The following is a 20,808-nucleotide window of genomic DNA, read 5'->3' as shown; positions in this document are numbered from 1 at the left end:
ACCTTTAATGTGTAAAGATAGAAGCTAATGAAGCAGTTACCTTTTGAAACAAAACACTGACAGTCTGTAGAAAATGTACACCACAACACTCCATTTTAACTCAACAGGTTTATATTGCCTAGAATATATAAAAATATATATCATAAACTATATTTTGAATTAAATACCATTTGGCAACTCCAAATTATGATGTGATGCAGACGTCAGACAGGGTAAAGAGAAAGCCACAAAACAGTAGATTTGGGTTAAGCGGTGAGGTGTTGTACAGATGGGTCAGTGTCCACCCTTGCCATTTCAAACAGGCCGATGGCGGGAAAATTCATGTGAGATAGTGAATGTGCATTAGACTTGGTGAGTATCTGTGAGCACGAGCATCTGAGCATTGCGCCGCCATACGAAAGGTGCTGAACACTGCTGAACGCCGCTGAACACCGCTGTTCCCCGCCCACGTTCGGCCTGGGCGCTCTCATTTCCCAGTGTAGCGGGGGGGAGCATCGGTACCGTGACCACCCCTTCCCCCCCCCCCCCCCCCCCCCCCTTGCGTGCGCGATCGCTCTCTCAGCTGAAATTAGCACGACCGTGACCGGCTCGCGGCTGCAGATGTGACAGATCGGGCGTGGAAATCACTTATCTCCAGCCCTCTGCGGCGAAGAGGCCACGGCCCTTTGAAGTGATGAAGTCATCGGAGCCCCGATAAGCCCTGCTACTCCTGATAATGTGGCGGATGAGATTCTCTTTTTTATGTCACCCACACACCCCTTACCCCCCCCCCCCCAACCCTTACCCCCCTTCACCCCCCTCTCCCAAGCACCCGAAATGGCACCCGCCCACTAGACAGCCACGGTCTGTGTGTGAAATTCGCCGTTAATTGAAAACGGGGAAAGCTCGTGAGCGGGGAGGTGTCAGCCGCGAGCCGAAGCATCGTGAGCCAGGAGCGTAACCTGTGGAAGGAGCTCGTCTCTCAGGGGCAATCAGACCTAATGGAAACTGAAGAGGCCCGTTTGTTTCGCGGTTGTTCTGGTCCCCGAGGCTGCATTTATACTTGCGTCGTGCTGAGGCTGCGACTGGCTAATGGTGCCGTTTGATGTGTGTGTGACATCACCAGTGTCTGTGACTCGAACAGCTGTTGGAGGGGTCCGTTGCACTAGCCCCTCCCGTCGCCTGGTGCATTTGGCTTTTTTCCCCACAAGCACACTGGAGAACCCTGGAGGTCTGTTCAGCATAGCAGGATTACTGAGTTAGCCAGATAACTGCACTGAATAAAACCTGGATGCTCCAAAATCTGGAACAAGGACTGAAGTAAGAAGAGCTGCTCTAGGTTTTACTTATCCGGCTAACTCGGTAATCCTGCTTTGTGGAACAGGCCCCAAGTTGACTTCCTGATTCCCGCTCTTGTTTCTCTTATACCTAAATATGGACATATCATAGTCTTGCATAAAGTAAGCAAGTTCAGATTTGTTGCTATACACATACATTTTGGGATGTCTTTTACCTTCATAAGTTGCTTGACATCTCTGCTCATCTGCTTCTTCCATGAATGTGGAAACCTGGCTGCAGTGTGCATTTGTGCTGTAACAGGCTGTTTTCAGCATTGCTATTGCAATTTTATCAGCCAAATATTGGTTAATACATCAGCCCCAGAATATTTCTATTACACACCCCTAGATGTAAGATTTCTAAAGCCTGCAGATCCAGTGCTGAGGGGCTTGGATGCTGTTCCCCGAGCTGTGGCAGCTGCTGGCAGGGGCGTGGCGGGGGAGTGTTTTGGTCGCGCGGCGCGGTTGTTGCCGTCCGCCGCGGGGCGCGTTTCGGCGGTGTTGTGGTTCCCGTCGCTTGCCGAGGGGGCGTGTTTTGACGGCGTCGCCGTCGCTCAAGCTGCGCTAGCTTCGCGGGATCCAAGCGCGTCAGGAGCGCGGAGCGCGGAGGTCGCGGTCCTGCTGTTCCTCCTGCGGGAAGCAGACGGGCCCGGCGCTCGCTCACCGAGCTTTTACCGCGGCGGTGCCAAAGCGAGCGGGCCCACGCGCGTGCCTCCTGGCTGGGTGTCAGTACATCGTGAAGGAGAACCGCGGCGGTCCTCTCCACTCCTGGGCCATCGGCCGCAGAACTGGACGGGAACGCCGCGAGAACTCTGCGATGGCAGACGAGCAATGGACACTAAACGCCGCCGCCGCCGACACGACTAATCACAGCCATCACCGCTCGTTTGTGCTGCTCCCTGGGAATTAGCAACCGCTGCGGCTCCATCCCCCTTGTTGCCGTAGCAACTGGGGGAAACGCCATCTCTCCTCCCTTTAATGTGGTGTCGAGCCCTGTCCTCGGGCGGGTAAAGGTTGTTTAAGATTCTGCGGGCGCGCCTGCCTGGCGGTGCCCGGTGAGGGTGGGGGGGGGGGGGGTGTTAGCTCTGGCGCTGTTGGGACGGAGTCCTCGGTGAAGGCGGGGGGGGGGGGGTGAGTCACTCGGTGCGATGCTATGAGCGCCCAGGGCACCAGGCTGTCATTACCTGCGCCACGCTAATCACTGTTTGGATTAAGTGAGCACAGGTTTCAGTGCATCGCTTTACCCTCGGGGGACGGGAAATGTCTGCAGGCTGAAATGGGGAGCATGAAGCAGTGCTCCAGCTTAATTAAATATCCTTCATCACTCAAGCTGATGTAGTTGTGATGAGATTGTGACCTACAGGTACTAGTGTATTATACGTGCGTACCTACAATTGAATTAGCACATTGTACCGACATGGGAACATGCACCGTGCTCCGGTATTGAAGCCAGTGCTAACTTTGGCCAGCAGCGCCCCAGAGAGTGTGTATACTGCATATCACACTCAAACACAACACAGCACATTACTCTTCCCCCAGGACCACATTGTGAACCCTTGGACAATTGGATATTCACAATTTGGAGAAAAATAAAATGTCAAGAATGTCATCCACCATCAGGACTAGGGGGAGGGCACCCATAACCCCCCCACCCACAATTGTGTATAATTTGTGTACAAAAAGTTTAAGATTTACCTTGAATTTCTCTCTCTCACCCTGCCCTCCACACCCCGGATTCCTCTGCCAAAGAGGGGTGCATTTATTGCCGAAGACTTTTTAAACGTGTTGGTTTTTTTAAGGGTCCCTTCTCGCCGACTCTCGGTCTGTCTTTGAGAAGCAGGAGCGTGGCGGTGTGACAGAGCAGCTTGTGCGGAGCGGCCCCTGCGTGTTTAAACCGCTGCTCTTCCTCTCCGGCCCCGTGCGGCGGGGGTCCTGCTGGGGCCCGGGGTCCGTCCTGGCTGTGCCTGTTCCTGTCAGCGCCTGCTGACAATCCGCGCCTGACTTCCCTCTGTTTTCTCTGCCTCTCTGAGGAGACGGGTGAGAGCTTGCATTTCTTTATTTTTTTTTTCAGGTGGGGCACCCAGGGTGACTTCACCACCACTCACCCCCTGCCCGTGGTGAAGGTGAAGCTCTTCACCGAGAGCACGGGGGTCCTGGCTCTGGAGGACAAGGAGCTGGGCAGGGTAAGGCTGGGCAGGCAATCATTCAGTCTGCCAATCACACGTCAGCTCTGTACTCATTTATCGTTTGTCATAAATCTGTCAGTCAATCAAACGGTCCATTCATTCATTAATCCTTCAGCTAATCAGTCAGCTAACATTTTTGTCAGTCTGTTGATTCATCCATCATTGTACATGCTGTATAAATGTTGATAGCTGGAAATGTGTCAGCTCAGATACATTTATTTTAACATTTTTATGATCCCTCAACATTTACTTGTCATTAATGACACAACACTAATTGTGTAATTAACGACATAACATATAGCATTGCATGCTTTTATTTAGAATTGGAAATAAAAGTAAAGTAAAACATAACATTTTCTTTGGAGATTGTCTTGCTGAAATGGCTGATATTTGGAAGGCAAAGTGCATTGGCGGATCTCATTCAGACAGAATCATACTTAGTGTGAGCAGTAACCGGAACGTCACCATCATTTCATGAAGGCAGAATCTTTCTCAATCATTATGACTTATTTGTCTTTGTCAGTTTCCCTGGGTAACAGATGGAGACTTCCATTAGTAAGCCTGATAAAACAATCTGGCCCCGTACATCACTCTCCCTGTAGTTTGAGAAGATGTGTGGATTTATGCCACTTTCAGTCTCTCTCTCTCTTTCTTCCCTTTGTGTCTTACATACAGGTGCTCTTTCTTCTTTCTTACTCAATATTCAGTATGCACAGATCTTCTGACCATCCTCTATTATTAGTTACTAGAATCCCATACAGAATGAATGGGACTGTGTGTGTGTGTGTGTGTGTTTGTGTTTGTGTGTGTGTGCATGTGCGTGCAGGTGTGTGCGTGTGAACGTGTGCATATGTGTGTTTATTTATGAGACAGGGGAGATAGAAAGGAAGGGCGAGCAGAAGTGTCATTGACCGCTATATAATATCACAAGCCCTGTCCTCCCACCCACAGTGTGATGTCATAACCTGTCCTTCTCTCCCAATTACAGGTGGTGCTGAATCCCACCACTAATGGCCCTAAAGGGGCGGAACTTCACAAGATGGTGGTGCCCAAAAACAGCCAGGACGTTGAGCTGAAGATCAAACTGGCAGTGCGCATGGACAAGCCCCCCAACATGAAGCACAGCGGGTTGGTGGAACAGGGCAAGGGATGGTTCTGAGGGGGTGGGGAGAGGGTGGGGGTGTTCCTTCCTTTATGGATCCTGACTGATTGGCTTCATTAGCATAATTTAATGAAGCTATGAAATCCCTCTCTGGATCCTACAAAGCCTTGGCTTAAGCGGCATTTAACCATGGACCCTTTAAATGAGACATTACTGTACAGTTCAGCAGGAGGACCAGTGGATGAACTGCTTAACAATTAGGGGATAAAAATATGAAAAACTATTAAAATTTTCAAGGCTATAACAATGTGCACATTCATTACAGAGGGGTAATCAATACATAATTAAAGAATTTATTAATCAACATTTTTTAAAATCAAAGAAACAATGTCATCATGACCTTAATTTGTTTTGGTGGCAAGCATATCTATGGTGGCAAAATGAAACCACGAGACATTGTTTACTTCAGTATGGCTGAAGTGTTGCAAAAGTGAGTGTAGAAAGATCAACAGCGCCCCCTGCTGTCTAGTAATGCAAAAACTGGCAGAGGATGATCAGTCAAGAGAAAATTAATGACACTGGGCCTCATTCACGAAACGTGTGGAAACAATCACATTTGATGTAAGCTGTGTGTAAGAACGTGTCCAAGAACATTTTGCCATTTATCTTTTTTTTTCTTATCTGTATTTGATACTGGCTGTTTTTTATGCCAATCACATGAACAGGATTGAGCATAAAATTTACAAACAGTGAGCATTCATCATCTCATACACCTGGGATATGCACAAAAAAGGTCTGAACATGTGTCATGAATCTCAAATTGGTTTTTCTCTGGAACATTTTATAAGAATAATTTAAGATAGCTGTGAATGAGGCCCATTGTGTTTTTGTTGCTTTTTTCCCTCTTTATTTGACCAGCTTTCTAGGTGGGAAACAAACAGTGTTGTTTTCACAGAGAATTTGTGTTTTTTATGTGTATGCTTTATACTTTGATCTTTATTTGGTTTTCTCAGAGTAATGAATATATGACTAGGATTCATTATCTTCCACTTTTCCCTCAGCATTTTTCTGTACTGTGTTCGTGAACCTTGGTTTTTTCTTATTCTCTCTTTAGTGACGATGTTCTATTTGAGAAGTTTTTTTAAGAGATCCGTATTAAAATAACATGCGTATGCTACCTTGCCAGCAGAGGGCACTGTTGTCACAAACTGCAGCATACGGGCTTGTTTCAGAAAAGGTCGAAACAGCTTTTTATAAATTCGCAATTATGGGTTGTTGTTGAAGTTTAATTAGCCTAGTTGCCGTTAATGAGTATTTGGCCTTGTTAATTTGATTGAATTATAAAGGTGGGGAAAAATCTGTATTTTTGCAATAATTTTCAGAATTAATTCCTAAGTGTATTACTCTTTGGGGGGGGGGGGGGAGGAGTGTGGCTTTTATAAAACAATCTACCTTATTTAAAGCCTTTTGAAGAGGACAGTGCAAGTAATGTGTTGGGGCTATAGTTGATCCCTCTGATGAGGATTTTGTTGGGGACTTTAAGGCACACTTGTAGTGTGAAGTGCACAGCTCCTTGAACAGAATATGGGCTGTACCTGCTGCCGTTGTCCAGTCAGGCTCTGTCTGTATGGCCCAGGACCCCCCTGGGCTGCCAGGTCATCCTTTAATGATCATCTGACTAATTAGTGAAGAGGCCCAGAATGTTCAGTGAATGGTAATGAGCAGTGAATGGGGCTTTCTAATTGGCAAGAGCCTCTTCAGATTCTAATTACCATCTCGGCTGACCCCTCCAGTGGCTGAAGAGGGCAGTTGTTCAACACACGTGAAAACACACGCACACACACTCGCACATGCACGCATGCATGCGCGCACACACACACACACACACACACACACACACACACACACACACACACACACACACACACACACACAAACTTTCGCTTTGAAGTACACACAAATATGCTGACACACACACATCACACACCCCTACACACACACACACACACACAGACGCATAAAATTTTGCTTTTAAGTACACACAAATGCGCTCATACAACGCATACACCGCCCCCCCCACACACACACACACACATACACACACACACACACCTGAGGACTCTGTGTGCTCTCTTTGGTACGGTTTTTTTCAGGTTGAATGCTCCCTGTTAAAGCAGCCATCTGTTGGCCAGAGGCAGGGAGGCTAAGACCCTCACAGTGTGCCATTCAGACTTGCGTTCAGCCTCTCCCCCTGTCTCAGAGTCACCCTCTCATTAGAGGGAACAGAGGAGGGTTGGGACCGGAGACGCACCGAGGACTCAATACGCTGGAGACTCGCTGCGCTTTAATTGTGCGCACGTAGCTCCTGTGTCCGTTAACCATGCTGTTCCGCGCGATCGGGCGCCGTTCACACAGACGCTCCTCGCCTTCTGCTCCCCGCTCCCTCGTTCGCCCTGATCTCACCCAGGCGCGCGGAGCAAAACGAGCCTTCGTTTGAGGGGAATATCCATCGCAGGGGGCTTCGGTTTGTTCCCGCATTCTATTTTACGTGAAAAGTAGAGAAAAGACAGAAATGTCAGGCACCTTCGTGCCTTTTAGTAAAATGAAGGTGGAAAAAACCGTGTATGTGTTTTAAACTTAATAAATGGACTCTTGATTTTGGGGTCATGGTTGTGAATCTAACAATGGTTGTAAATTGCCACAGGCAGGGCAGAGTTCACTTCTAACATAACCCTTTTTCAATTCTGGAAGCAGTATTTACGAACGACAAAACAATACGGTCGTAATACAATTGGATATCCACAAGAGGGCACTGCTACTTTTTATATTACAATTAACATACTTCAACTCTCAAACGCACAAGCAACTTGGACTGCGAACGATTGCTGGTCATTAGTATTGTTATGCCGAGAAATATTAGATGTCATGTAAATTAAATGCCTATATATTTTCGGCCTGCATATTCCAACGGAATATCTTAGATATTGATAGTATTTTTTAAATTAATAGACTATTTAGAAATTTAAGATTGCTGGAAAGGCACTTAAAGTATAGGCTAATTAGTCAATTTCCTTGTCGTTTCTAATAAAGTAAATTTGTTAAAGACTGAATTGTAAATTGAGGAAGCGTGGCTTTAAAATGTTCTTTGTGACAGTTCATTGAATGCGAACGTAAATCAATTAATTTGACAGGGGGAAAGACTAACCTCTTCGCGTTTTGATGCTTTCATTAGTAACGTGTAATTGAACTGTCTGATGTTAATTTGTATTTTTTTTTTCTTCCAGAAATTGAATTAAGATATATCTTACTAAATGGCACTAGCAAAAGTGTGAAGGATTTTAACTTCCTTTATCTTCATGTAATGAGTACCAGTGAATGGATGTATTAGCCTATGCCATTCGAAGGTTAAATTGAGTAGTTTTCCCACTTTATTTACGATTTTACCGAGTTCAAAACCACTGGTGTAGTTTTTGATAAATATTATACAGCCCCGTGGTTTTAGAAAAATCTGTGGGGTTTTTTTTTTTTTTTTTTTTGTATTTTGCGCTACTTTTTAGCCTCTTCACATTTTGGCTAGAACATATTTTTCTGTTAGACCTGTGTGAACTTTCAAAAATATTTTAATCTTTGAGACCGCTTTAAAATGCATCAAGCATTTTTAAAAGGTATTTCGTGTTATATTAGTTGCTAATGGCCTCCAAGACATTGGCGTGACAATAAATGTCTTAAGCCTCAGTACAGGCAGGAATGCAGCGGGCCAAAGACTTCTATTATGCCGCTAGCTCCGAATATACGCCGCGCGGACTGGAACGTGCCTGAGGCAGTGCAGTCCGATTGGTTCTCAAGTCCGCGGCCGCCGTGCCCACAGATAGCCGGCATTGTTGTCGCCTAAATGGGATCATGAGTGTCTGAAAGGTGTTTGAGAATGAACTGAAAATCATTTTCACAAGTGGATGATTACTTCTGCCACATGTTAACCCAGCTCCAGCAGAATGGCCCAGATTTCACAGACTGCATTCATTGCTCTTTCAACCTTGACTGGGAGTTTTTTTTTCTCCCTTAAAGGGCACCCTTTCCCAAACACAAAGTGTCTCAGCTCCGTATTGATTCCCCCACGCACACATTTCTTATTGTTTGATTTTCGAGAATGGGCGATTGATTATTCAGCGTCCAGATTGCTTCGTTCCTCCAATTTTGTCGACTTATTCAAGTTTAATAAAAAGCTGAGAAAACAGAAACGGACGTTCATTTACCCTTTGAGTTTGAGCATTCCGGGTTCGTGTACTTCAGGCACTTGAACAGGCTTTTGGCTTTTAATTTGTTTCCCTTTTTATATTTCAAGTCTAACTACAGATACTGGCCAGTTTTCCTGTATAATATTCTTATAATACGAAGGGGGAATGTTGAAGTTATAATTGACTGAACTTGAAGTTAATTGAACAAGTCTTGAACACTCAGTTTAATTGCATTATCTACAATCGACTGACTAATTGACACATGCGATTATGCCGTTTACCTTTTACATAGCCTATACTTCATTGCCGTTCATTGTATCGATTAAATTTTCTGTAGTTATGTCGATGAATAATGACCGTAAACTGCTTCTGATCATAAAGTATGCAGTCAAATTCGCATGCCAATTTAGCTGCTTCCCAGAGCCAGGCGGCGGAAGTTTGTGTCTCTTGTGGTATCCGAGTGAGAAATTAATGTCGGATTAGTGACCTGTTTCTGTTGTAGTGTTTAAAACCCCGGAATACCAGACTCTCCGGTGTGTTCTTTTCTTTCGTCACCTAATCTACTTTAATACCACTCATTTGCGGATTCAAAAGACTGAATGGTTTATGAACGAGAATATAATAATATCATTTTAATTAGCCACGCACCATTTCCAGTTATGTACATTAAAAAATATATACTATTGTGTAAGGAAGGCGATTTTCAAATCGTTATTTATTTGAAAAAAATATAATGATCTGCCCTCTCCAAACAAATTATGTGTTCTCTTTCTGATGTCCTTTATGAAATTCAAATGTATATTAGCAGCCAATATGTAGCAATATAAGTAGCAGTTATTTAGTAGGCTATGTGTAATTGTATTTTCAGGTATCTTTATGCATTGGGACAGAGAGTGTGGAAGCGGTGGAAACGGCGATATTTCGTACTTGTTCAGGTAATTCCTTTCCATTTGTTTACTGCTGTATTTTTATTTTTTCTTTATTTTATGGACAAAAAATCCTTCTTATGATTTTGCCGAGAGCTTTATAAGGAAAAGCATACATAAAAGATTTACCATGTGAAATACACTTTTGTAAGTCACTTTGCCTGAAAGGAATTGCTAAACTACTAAATTCGGAATGGGAAATTATTTTCCTAAGGTTCTAGGAGGGATTCATCCATATAGTTAGGTGATTGAATGCACATGTGATTCTGGACGTTGATCATAATTGGTTTGCAATATGTTCTGTGTATTTTTCATGTATATTATTGTATCAGTTATAGGGATTTGCTTTAAAAATATCTTTGGTAAATGCATATTAACAAGCTTTCCATACAGCTGTAATTAAGAGTGAAGACTGTGACTTGATTACAATGATGCAGCTGTTATTGTAGTTTATATGGAGTATTTTGTGATCTATATTGCATGTTCTATGTAATGTATTGCATTCAGTATTGTATGCATATTTATTACAGGTTGTGAGCTATAATGCATTAGGTGATATATTGTATGTAATATGCTATTTTGTTTCATATGTGGTGCAGAGAATGTGAAGTTAGACTGAACATGGGATAATGTAATTGATGTGTCGGGTTGCATGTGATACACTGTATGTGATGTGCTAGATTATATGTTGTACACTGCATATGATGTGTTCTTTTATATGTGTTATACTGTGTGTAATGTGATGCGTGGTATGTGTTATTCAGTGTGTGATTAATTGAATTTCATGTGGCGTGCTATATGTGAGGTGTTGTATTCTGCGGACTGTGTTATATTTTATGTGATGGTTTGTTGCATCTCTTATAAGCTGTGCGGCTTTGGTGTATGTGGTATCCCGTGTAGTCTGTGTGTGATGTGTTGGGTTATGTGTGTTGCAGGTCAGCCAGTACACCTTTGCCATGTGCAGTTATCGGGAGAAGAAATCAGAGCCGCATGAGCTGATGCAACTGGAGGGCTACACTGTGGACTACTCCGAACCACAGCCAGGTACTACCTCACCTGTTAGTACACTATTACTCAGACTCTTAGTAAGCTGTTACTCTTTACTGTTGCGGTGCGACCATGCTTGTTGAACTGAGTGTATGTAAGTATGCTGGTCTTTCAGAGTGTGTATAAGTATGCCACTGCTGTTTCAGAGCGTGTGTAAGTATGTCACTGGTCTTTTAGAGTGTGTATAAGTATGTCACTGGTCTTTCAGTGTGTGTGTAAGTATGTCACTGGTCTTTTAGAGTGTGTATACTGTAAGTGTGGTACTGGTCTTTCAGAGTGTGTATACTGTAAGTGTGGTACTGGTACAGTATTTCAGGGTGTGTATAAGTATGTGCGTGTGCTCTGTCAGGTCTCCAGGGTGGACAGGTGTTCTTCAGCGCAGTGAGAGAGGGTGACCTGGTGGTGTTCGCCAGTGATGATGAGCAGGACCGCGTTCTGTGGGTCCAGGCCATGTACCGGGCCACGGGCCAGTCCTACAAGCCTATCCCCCCCTCCCAGAACCAGAGGCAGAACTGCAGAGGAGGAAACCCACAGGCCGACGCTCCTGTCTCCTTGCTGAGTACGCATTGCCCCAGCACTTTTCACCTTTTTTTTTTTTTTTTTTCCTCCTGTGGCTACTCCTCCCAGAGTGGTGCTGTATAAGGAGAACAGGAAGGGTGTCACATGCACACAACCTCTTTCCTGTAATTTCATTTTCCGGTCTAATCCACGGCAGCAGTGTGTCGGGGGGTGGAGCTGGAATTTGCAAAGGGGAGCAGTAGAAAGTTGGCAGTTCCCTTCTGGCTGGTATCTCTGACAACCTGAGAGAGATTGTGTCCCTGGTTATCCACTTTGCAGTCACTTGTAATCTCACTCAAACATCAGCAGACACTACTACTATTAGTACTGCTACCAATTACACAGAATTGTAACTTTAGTGAGTCACACCCAATGAGAGTACATATGCATAATGCTTCTAAAACTCCACTTCAAACAATTTTTCAACTATTATTACCAACAGTAATGTAATAATGGGCATATGCAGTTCACAACCCAAGACACTTCCGCTTATGAAACACTGACAGAAAAGAAGACTTTTTGACCAGTACTCCCTGCATACGCTTATCAAACCAACAAATGCTGATGTGTTTTAGCAGCCTGGCCCTTCATCAGAACCTGAAAGCCTTACATTAGTCAGGTGGCTTTGTTTTATCGGGCTGATTTTTCTCTATGCTAGGGCGAAGTCAAGACATGCCAAAACGTTTTGTCATTTGTCGGTTCAGTGAACGTAAAATGCAAACTCATGGGAGCCACCGTCCAAAATAGTTCTTTTCAATTCAATTTGACGTACTCAACTGACCCAGCACTGCTGAGTTTTTGAATCTGCAAAACGGATTTATCATTACCGAAGAGCCGACACTTATCATTTTAACAATTAAGTGCCACTTTAATTTTCTTTGAGCGTATGACAGGTGAAAACGTTGGTGTGGTTCGCATGGAGGACATCCTCGGTGTTGCACTCCCATTATTTGAGAGTGCCCCACACAGTGGACGCATTCTGAGCCGATTGTGAATTTGTGAATGAAGGTGTTTCTTAAAAAAACGTGTCTTTATTCTGCGTTAAATTACCACACACTTCTTCCAAGGCTGCTGGAATGACCCATTTGAGGTCATCTCACCTGACCTGTTTGCATCTCATTTCTGACTGGACTTTTACAGTTCAGTGGTCAGGTGGCACAGTGCTACTTTTTTTGAAAAAGTTTTGACTGCATCTTTTTTGCACGTGCATTTAACGGTTTAAAATCCTCGAACTTTTTGTGTTTTTGTTCCGCTCACGACATGGTTAATTATATATTTCAAATATAATAATATCTTTGAAGAAATGGCGTGTATTTCATCCAACCTCGGTCACGGGTGACAGCTGAAGTCTCGGGAAGTATTTACATGGATTCTGCTACTGCTGACACTTATCTTCACCGACCACGTAGGTTAGCATGACCCTGTGCATGTTTTTCATGGATATTTTTAAATTAAACTTTGCTTAAGTGACCTATTTCATTCGCAGTGCAGCTGTCCTTTGTCAGAAATAGAGCACAAGTTTTTAAAAAATCCGGCACTTCTCGCTCGTACTCACTGTACTTATTCTCCTTATTCGAGAATACTATTCACTTTGAATTCTCCCATTCCATTTAATACTTTTTAAAAAACTCACTATGAAAAAGCGTTGAAGCTGCATGCTTTTTACAGCATGCTCCACTCAATCCTGAAGTCCCTATCAGATAGCGGGAGATTGATGTTTCCTTTCAACAGTTCTGTGTCTGTAGGCTGTAGGCAGTCTTTGCTCTCTGTGTTTTCTGAGGTGACCAGCACCATGTTTAGTGTGACGGGGGTCTGTCAGGGGGTTCTGTCCGTCCTCATCTGTATCTCCCCCCAGATGATGCTTGTCGAAGCGGGCGCTTCTGATACCCCCTCATACCTGAAATATTATCCCCCCCACCAATTCCCTGACCCCCCTCCCCCCCCCCCACCCTCGTGTCGATAACCTGTCATTGTCGTCATCCACCTTGCCGGGAGATGTCAAATGGATGTGACGGTTGTTGTGACGACGGAGACGGAGCCAAGGCCGATCTCTCGCATGCAAGGGCTCCGTGGCCCTTCAGCTCAGATTAAATAACCCCGCCCCCCTCTCCCCGAACCCCCACGCCCCAACCCCCCCCCCCCCCCCAACCCACCCCATCTGTGGATAATAGCTGGGAGTTAAAGATGACATGAATCAATATGATTTCTCAATCTGACTGAATATGTTAACATCATCCCTCCCTCCGGATCAATATTGCGTTTCCTCGTCTCTGTTATCGGATTTAATCTATATCTCTTTGTCTCCTTTCTTTAGAATTTTCTTGGCTGGGCCACACAATGTTTTTTTTTTTCTCCCCTTTTTTTTTTGCCCTTTCTCCAAATTACATTAAGGACGATGCGTCTGCGGTAACGAATGTAAAATGACCTACATCGGAATTAGAAAGGGACAAAGAGGGGGCGAGCCACTTTTGTGGGACGAGTGGATTCGCAGTTGATTGCGGGTTGCACTTCTGTCGGTCTGATGAAGCCATGCCGCTCCCGGGCAGGATGAGGCTTTTCTCCGTCTGTACAGCGGCCGCAAAGTCGTCCGCATGCCAAAAACGGCAGCGTTGATAAAAGCGATCGCTAATGCCCGTCTTTGGATGGACCCGGAGGCGTCCGAGGCGACGCGGGACACGGTTTCGGACGGCTTGGTCTTTTGTGGCCTGCGTCACGCGAGGAAGTCGCTCTCGAAATGCAGTCTCACAATAAGCAAAAGAGCTGTCAGCCTTTCCGATGCCTTTCCCCCCTCATGGCCATTAGTTGTTTTTTTTGAGGATGTGCGTGGCCGTCAGGATGAAAAGACTGGAAATGAACCAGGGCACACAGCTATCTCTCTCTCTCTTTTTCTTTCTCGCCGTCTCTCTCTGTCCTTCCTTCACCATTTCTGTCTCTCTCCCCCCCTGTATCTCCTTTCACAATAGTCCTGACATCTTTGATGACCTCTTCGCATCTTCCTCATTTATGTGTGCCCTCATGTTATGGATTATTAGTTTTTTCTCTTGTTTGTTCCCTGTGTTGACACATATGCAGTCTTGCACTCCCCCCCACCCCACACCACACCACACCACCCCACACCTGCCACCCCCCCCCCCCCTTCTCTCTGAGCTCTCTTACTCCCAGTGAAGTTTCCCTCCTTCACCATTAAATAGACACAGTTCTCCACAGCTTTTTTCAGACTGCGGAGTCCGGTGCATATGGCCTTGACAGAACTGCAGTGAGAAGGTAATGTTCTGTGTCTGGGTCACAGCTCGCAGAACGCAACCGCTGATGCTAAAGGTCTTACATCGCCACAGATGGCCCCTTGTGTGCGTCTGCGCCCTTGTGTCCGTGTGCGTTCAGTGCAGAAGAGACCTCACTGTCCGTTTTTCTTTTTTCCCTTCAGAATCCTGTCTGTTTTGGACCGGGCTGTCGTTTTAAACCGCACGGTTTCTCCCAGAATGCGCCGGGCCGGTTCGGGTGAGGGGGCCGGCGACGGCACCGGCGCCGATTTGAAATGCTTTTTTTTTGTCTTCGTGCGGTCCCGCGCGCGATCCGTCGCGCGGCTCTGCGTGAAGGTAACGCATTCCTTTTCGTCGGCGGCGGATCGATCGGGCGTGCGGCGGAAGAGCTCGGCGCGGCGTGAGGATTGCGAGCGCGCGCTTGCGGCCAGGTATAAACGGAGAGAGAGAGAAAAAAAAAAAACATTAACGTTTGTAACGTGGCCGTCAGCTGAACAGCAGAAGACGGCCGAACCTTGGGCTGAGGCGGCTGTTATATGGCACAGGCGGATTGATTTAGCGTTCTCCTCGCCCAGCCGTCATGGGGCCTGCTGTTTGTAAGTCTTTTTATGCCCGTGGTAAAGAGTCACGAGCTGATATGCGGGGAGACAGGGAAGGGAATGTGCGGTATAAATACAACAGGTTTGACACTGAATTTGCTACTGCTTTCCTAGTGTTTCCCCCTTTCTCTGCCTGTGTACTTCTCATGATCTTTCTCTCTTTCTCTTCCCCCCTCTCTCTGTCTCTCTCCATCTCTCTTTCTCTCCCCCTCTCTCTTTCTCTCTCTCTCTCTCTCGCATTCTCTCCTTCTTTCTCTGTCTGTCTCTCCTCTTTCTCTGTCTCTCTCTCTCTTTCTCCCTTTCTCTGTCTCTCTCCCCTCTCTCTCGCTCCTCTCTCTCTGTCTCTCTTCTTCCCTCTCTCCCCCCTTCCCCCCTCTCTCTCCCTCTCCTCTCTCTCTCCCCCTCTCTCTCCCTCTCTCCCCCCTCTCCCTCTCTCTCTCCCCCCTCTTTCTCCCCCCTCTCTCTCTCTTTCTCTCTCCCCTCTGTCTCTCTCTTTCTTTCTCTCCCCCCCTCCCTCTCTCTCTCCCCCCTTTCTCCCCCCTCTCTCTCTCTCCTCTCTCCCCCCCTCCTCTCTCTCTCCCCCCCCTCTCTCTCTCCTCTCTCCCCCCCCCCCCCCCCCCCCCCCCTCTCTCCCGTGCGCAGGTCTGGAGCGGACTCAGAGGCAGGGAGTGGAGGAGCTGATATCGGCGGTGCCGTGCCGGTTCGATCACGCCGCCATGTTCCGCCTGCTCCAGAAGTGCACGCTGCAGCACAGAATGAACGACTCCTTCTCCTGTTTGGTACGTTCAGAGAGAGGGGAGGGCAGAATTCTGCTACCTGTTACTTCAGAGAGAAAGAACAGTCTACAACCACCTCCTGCGTATCGGTTCAGAGGGAGAACAGTGTACGAATTCCTTTGCCTGTGAGTTCAAAATGAAACTGAGGGATAAACCTTCTTATCAGTGAGTCTGGAGAGCTGAAGGGGAAATAAATGCAGTCGTTTGTGTGTATGGCACTTTTGTCCCAAGCCTCATACCCCAGACAGGATCAGTTGACTAGATGTGTCCTGCAGAAACACACAGCAGCAGATCTAATTCACACGCTGTAATAATAAACAGCACAGGAATGACTTGTATCATTTAACATATATTACCGTCAGGCAATATACATTCCTTGAAGCTGTACACACACAAACCCATATGTGTATACTGTCCGCAACCATGACAACTCGTCTAGCAACCACCTGTCGACGCACCGTCTACACAACCCCCTTTCGAATCACCGTGTGTGGATCTACACAGATTTCCTGCTCCCTATTGCGAGCTAAAGGTCACGTTTTGTTTGTGGTTGTCAGAGATTACGTTGGGGTCGAGCCAGTCGTTGGGTATGTTGTATCAAGTCAACTGAACAACCACAAGCGGGGAGGCAAAGTCTTCAGCTCAGTTTAGTGCTTTATTCAAGTGCACAGGGAGCCACTTGTAGTGATACAAGATCACGGCTGTGTCCAAGGAGGTCACCTTTCAGAAGGTTTTAAGTAAATTTTTATTAATTTGTGATTACTAGCAGACAAGGAACCCCCCCCTGCCCCCTTGTCGAATGAAGAGGACATGCCCTCCTGTGCTTAGATAAACACTGGTGGGGTAACAACCTCTCCACCACACTAACATAATATTCCAGACCTAGCATGTACATTTATGAGCTCATACAATATCGCGTAGCCACTTGGTATTTTAAATTTTGGCTTGCTCACAATTTCAGCTGCAGGATGATGCCTAGCAACCCAGCTATAGCCTCAGATTTAGCGCATTCCTGCGAGTATCCAATTTATTAGGATATGGAAGTATCTGGCATGCTCCCTGGTGTCTGGTACATGGCACTCAAACAAACACACATACACATCCGGCTGAAGGGATATTTAGGATGAGCACGAATGATTATTGCTACAGTTACATTAGTAATTATCCAGGTGCAAATTTAGCGCTGTGTTTCTGCGCTAGGGACGAGAATTTCATCCCTCCGTTCCGTTTGTGAGCTCAGAGAGAGAATTTACGATTAACTCGTCCTTTCCCTGCGTTCGGTAGCTGAGGGGAAACTCCTCCCTCTGTGAGTTCAGATGGAGAACCAAGGACAAACGTGTCTTGTCTGATTATTGCCGAGCATGTTTAGAGGGGGGAAAAAAACTGATGGGGGGGGGGGGGGTGCAAAGAAAGGAGGTACAAAATGGCTGCCGTCAAGTGGATGTGACACGCGGGCTATTGTAATGATCGCAGTCAGGGAGGGGATAAACAATTCCAATCAATACATCACAAATAGGAAAATTATCCTCTCGGGCAACTGCTGGGGCTCTCAATAGAGTGAGAAATACACAAGCTGGGAACAGACCTTGAGTTCTGGGCTTTTCTCAAAGGGGAAGGGGGGGAGGGGAGGTGGGGGCGCCATATGGATGTAAAAGCTTTGATACAGAGGAAGATAAACACAACCTCCAACACCTGTACTTCCTTTTCAGTGTTTCTGTACTTATACTTGACCACATGGCACGCCTGATGTTATCCGATTGTCAGCGCTGTAAGTCTTTGCTAATACTTTTGTGGCTGTCACAATAGTCCTATGAATGACAAAGGCCTAGCTAATTTTCCCAAACGGCCTCAGGTGAAGATGTTTGTTTGGAAGCGAGGCATCTTCTGTACCTGAAAGGAGGGATTTGTGAATGTGTATACCAAACAGAGCATTTAGCAGACCACAGTGCTACCGTCTACTACTATCTTATATAAACTGCTTTCATGTTCATAATCTCTTTATTACAAGAAGTTTCTGTGCTACTGGGATATTTGAAAATATCGGTTTTAAAAGCAATTGCTGCACTCAAAGTGGTTTTTTTTTTGTTCTCTTTTTGGTTGTTTAAAATGAATATTTCTGACACAACCTGCACCTATGACACATTGTGAAAAGCTTATCAGTCCTGTAGGTGAATAGTACATCCAACCAAACACTTTTGCTGGGTTTATTCTTCTAACAAGTGCCGAAAATCAGGCATTTCGTCAAGCGAATTTGTCCTCCTGTGGGAGGTGGGTGTGTGCTCGCGGACGACGCCTATTGAACTGTAAGTTCTGTGAATACCAATATTTGGCTTTGAGGATAGAGAATCTAACCGCAGAAACCCCCCAAGGCATTCTGAGGAGCTTATCTGTTTGTGTTTGAGTAAATGTGGGGGGGGGGGGGGGGGGTGCTGACAAAGTAAAGTGTCACTTTTGAAGGAGTGGGGCCTGGGGGGGGGAGGGGGGGGGGGGTGTGGCTCCGTGCAGCACCCACCCCTGTGCTCCCCACGTAACTGGCAGTTGTTGTCATTAAATTAGGAGTTGCCGTGGCGAGTCGTGCTCGGCCCCGATGAAATTACTATCACACCACCATCCCGCCAGCCCCGCGATGGCACAGTCGCTCTGTGACACACACCTCCGCTTTTGTTTCCTGCGCCGAACGTAATTAAGAGCTTATTAATTAGAAACATTGTGCCAGTGGACTAGAAACGAACGGCTCTTAATTACGCAAAGTGGCGCTCGCACGGAATGGAGTGCGCTCGCAGGAAGCTGTGAAAATAATAACGGCGAAAGCAATATGGTCCGTTGTGAAGTGATGAAAAGGCAAAATGGGAAAAGAGGGGTTTATTATTAAGCCAAGTAAAAGCACATTGTGGCTGCCATCTGAATACGTTTTTTAAGCATTTTGAGAGGGGGGTGGGAGGAGGGGGAGGGGGGAAAAAGTTGTTTCAATTCCAATGAAAGGGGTTTGCTCTTCTGAGTGGGGCCCATTTGAAGAACAAACATCCACGCCAAGGACTTTTACTCCGCGTCGTCCCGCACACGCCCGGGCGTTCTGAAAAGGCAGATTATTCTCCCTCCTTTAGCTTCTCCGCGCTCGCGCCGCCGTTCCGCGGCCGTTTCTCCTTTGTGCCCGAGGCGGCGGCTCCGGCGAGCGGTTTCCCCCGCACAGAGAGCCGACGGTGACCGGCGCCACGCCCCAGCCGCGCGCGGGGACGGGGTCGTCTGAGATAACGAGGCGGCGGGCTCGTTAAGCGGAGCGGTCAGTGCCAATGCAGGAGCCGGCCATCTGTTCCTCGCCGCGGAGCATCTTGTCACAGCCTGCTAGGCGACGGGCAGTTTCACTCAATACTATATGGTGTAATATTAATAGATCTTAAGGAGGGAGGGAGGGGGGGGGGGGGGGGAGGGGGGAGAGAGAGAGAGAGAGAGAGAGAGAGAGAGGGAGAGAGAGAAAGAGAAAGAGAGAGAGAGAGAGAAAGAGAAAGAGAGCGAGAGAGAGGTCAAAATAATCACCACAGGAAAGCTGTTATACTCTTTAGCACTGCTTGCTTTCAGTCTCTAATGATTTCTCTGAACCCCACTCCCCCCCCCCCACTCCAACCTCTAAGGTTTCGTTTAGGATGTGAGGGTCATTTCGAGGTGGCCGCTTCCACCTGACCAGTTACGGTCGCGGCGTGGAGGTGTTGGTTAAAATGTGGCCCCGACGCCGGGGGCGGCCAGCCCAGGGAAACCGTTAATTGCGCGCGTTCTTTTTCAAAGCCGGCGTAATTACGTTTGAGAGATTCATACCTCATTTAGCTATTATGGGATGGAAGAACATGCTAATGACTGCAATATGATTCAAAATTACTCTACACCCTCGGCAATTTGTGACTTTTCCAGATATGAATATGAATTAATTGCTAGTGCTTGTCCTCACACTGTTTGTATTGCAATTTGTTTAAAAGACTTATATTCTCTAAATAACAAGTTGTTTTCGTGCAGGCTGGTATTATTACTGTCAAGTCTGAGAGGTTCGGTCACGATAGATATGACTCATTTGTTATCTTTGTTCGTTGCAGGTTTTATGTTTTTTTTTTTCTCTGACCTTTTCTACCTCTGTGTCTGCCTGCATACTTCTGTGTCCTTCTTTCTTATATATTGTCTCTCTATATTGTGTCTGTATACTATAGTGTTCCCGGCTCTAAGCCCTTGTGCTGGAACCGCGTGTTCCCGTGTGGGCTGTCTTTGTGTGGGTCAGCGAGCGCATGCTCCTGTGTGTCCGCAGGGCTGGTTCAGCCCGGGCCAGGTGTTCGTGCTGGACGAGTACTGCGCACGCTACGGCGTCCGGGGCTGCTTTCGGCACCTGAGCTACCTGAAGGACCTGATGGAGTACTCGGAGAAGAACGCGCTGATCGACCCCACCCTGCTGCACTACAGCTACGCCTTCTGCGCCTCCCACGTCCATGGCAACAGGTAACGGCCACGCCCAACATTCGGCGGCCGACCCGTTGCGTCTGTGGGTTACCATGGCGCCACAAGGGGATGACTCGGTTGCGCTGGGTTCACAAAACAAAGGTGCTGATGGGAAGGATGTAGCTTAAAGGGCACGGCATGGTTCCAACATGACGGAGAGTAATGGGGATGGGCTAACGCAGTATAGAGCTTGCGGCCCAGTGAAGAGGATGGTCAGAGTACACCAGAAGGTGAAAAAGATTGTGGGCCTCTTGCTTGGCCAGGCCGACTGTGCTGGGTTTTGCTGTTTTGTGCCATGTTATCCTGTGTGTTTTGTTCTATGTTGTG

At 46.6% G+C, this 20,808-nt stretch overlaps 1 protein-coding gene across 9 annotated transcripts in view; it reads left to right on the top strand.

Moving 5' to 3' along the window:
- The window catches only part of cadps2 (Ca++-dependent secretion activator 2), a 126,481-nt gene that overhangs the window by 60,598 nt on the left and 45,075 nt on the right, over window positions 1-20,808 (top strand). For all 9 annotated transcript variants that reach the window (XM_035426082.1, XM_035426079.1, XM_035426083.1 and 6 more), the window contains exons 7-13: window positions 3,388-3,499; window positions 4,491-4,630; window positions 9,708-9,774; window positions 10,701-10,809; window positions 11,162-11,371; window positions 15,872-16,008; window positions 20,294-20,481. In XM_035426082.1, coding sequence (XP_035281973.1) covers window positions 3,388-3,499; window positions 4,491-4,630; window positions 9,708-9,774; window positions 10,701-10,809; window positions 11,162-11,371; window positions 15,872-16,008; window positions 20,294-20,481 — 963 coding nt within the window. The remainder of the gene's footprint in view (window positions 1-3,387; window positions 3,500-4,490; window positions 4,631-9,707; window positions 9,775-10,700; window positions 10,810-11,161; window positions 11,372-15,871; window positions 16,009-20,293; window positions 20,482-20,808) is intronic.

The sequence above is a fragment of the Anguilla anguilla genome, chromosome 7 (genome assembly GCF_013347855.1).
Source record: "Anguilla anguilla isolate fAngAng1 chromosome 7, fAngAng1.pri, whole genome shotgun sequence".
Classification (NCBI taxonomy): domain Eukaryota; kingdom Metazoa; phylum Chordata; class Actinopteri; order Anguilliformes; family Anguillidae; genus Anguilla; species Anguilla anguilla.
The sequence above is the reverse complement of the archived record's forward strand: the minus strand, read 5'-3'. Positions and strand labels throughout refer to the sequence as shown.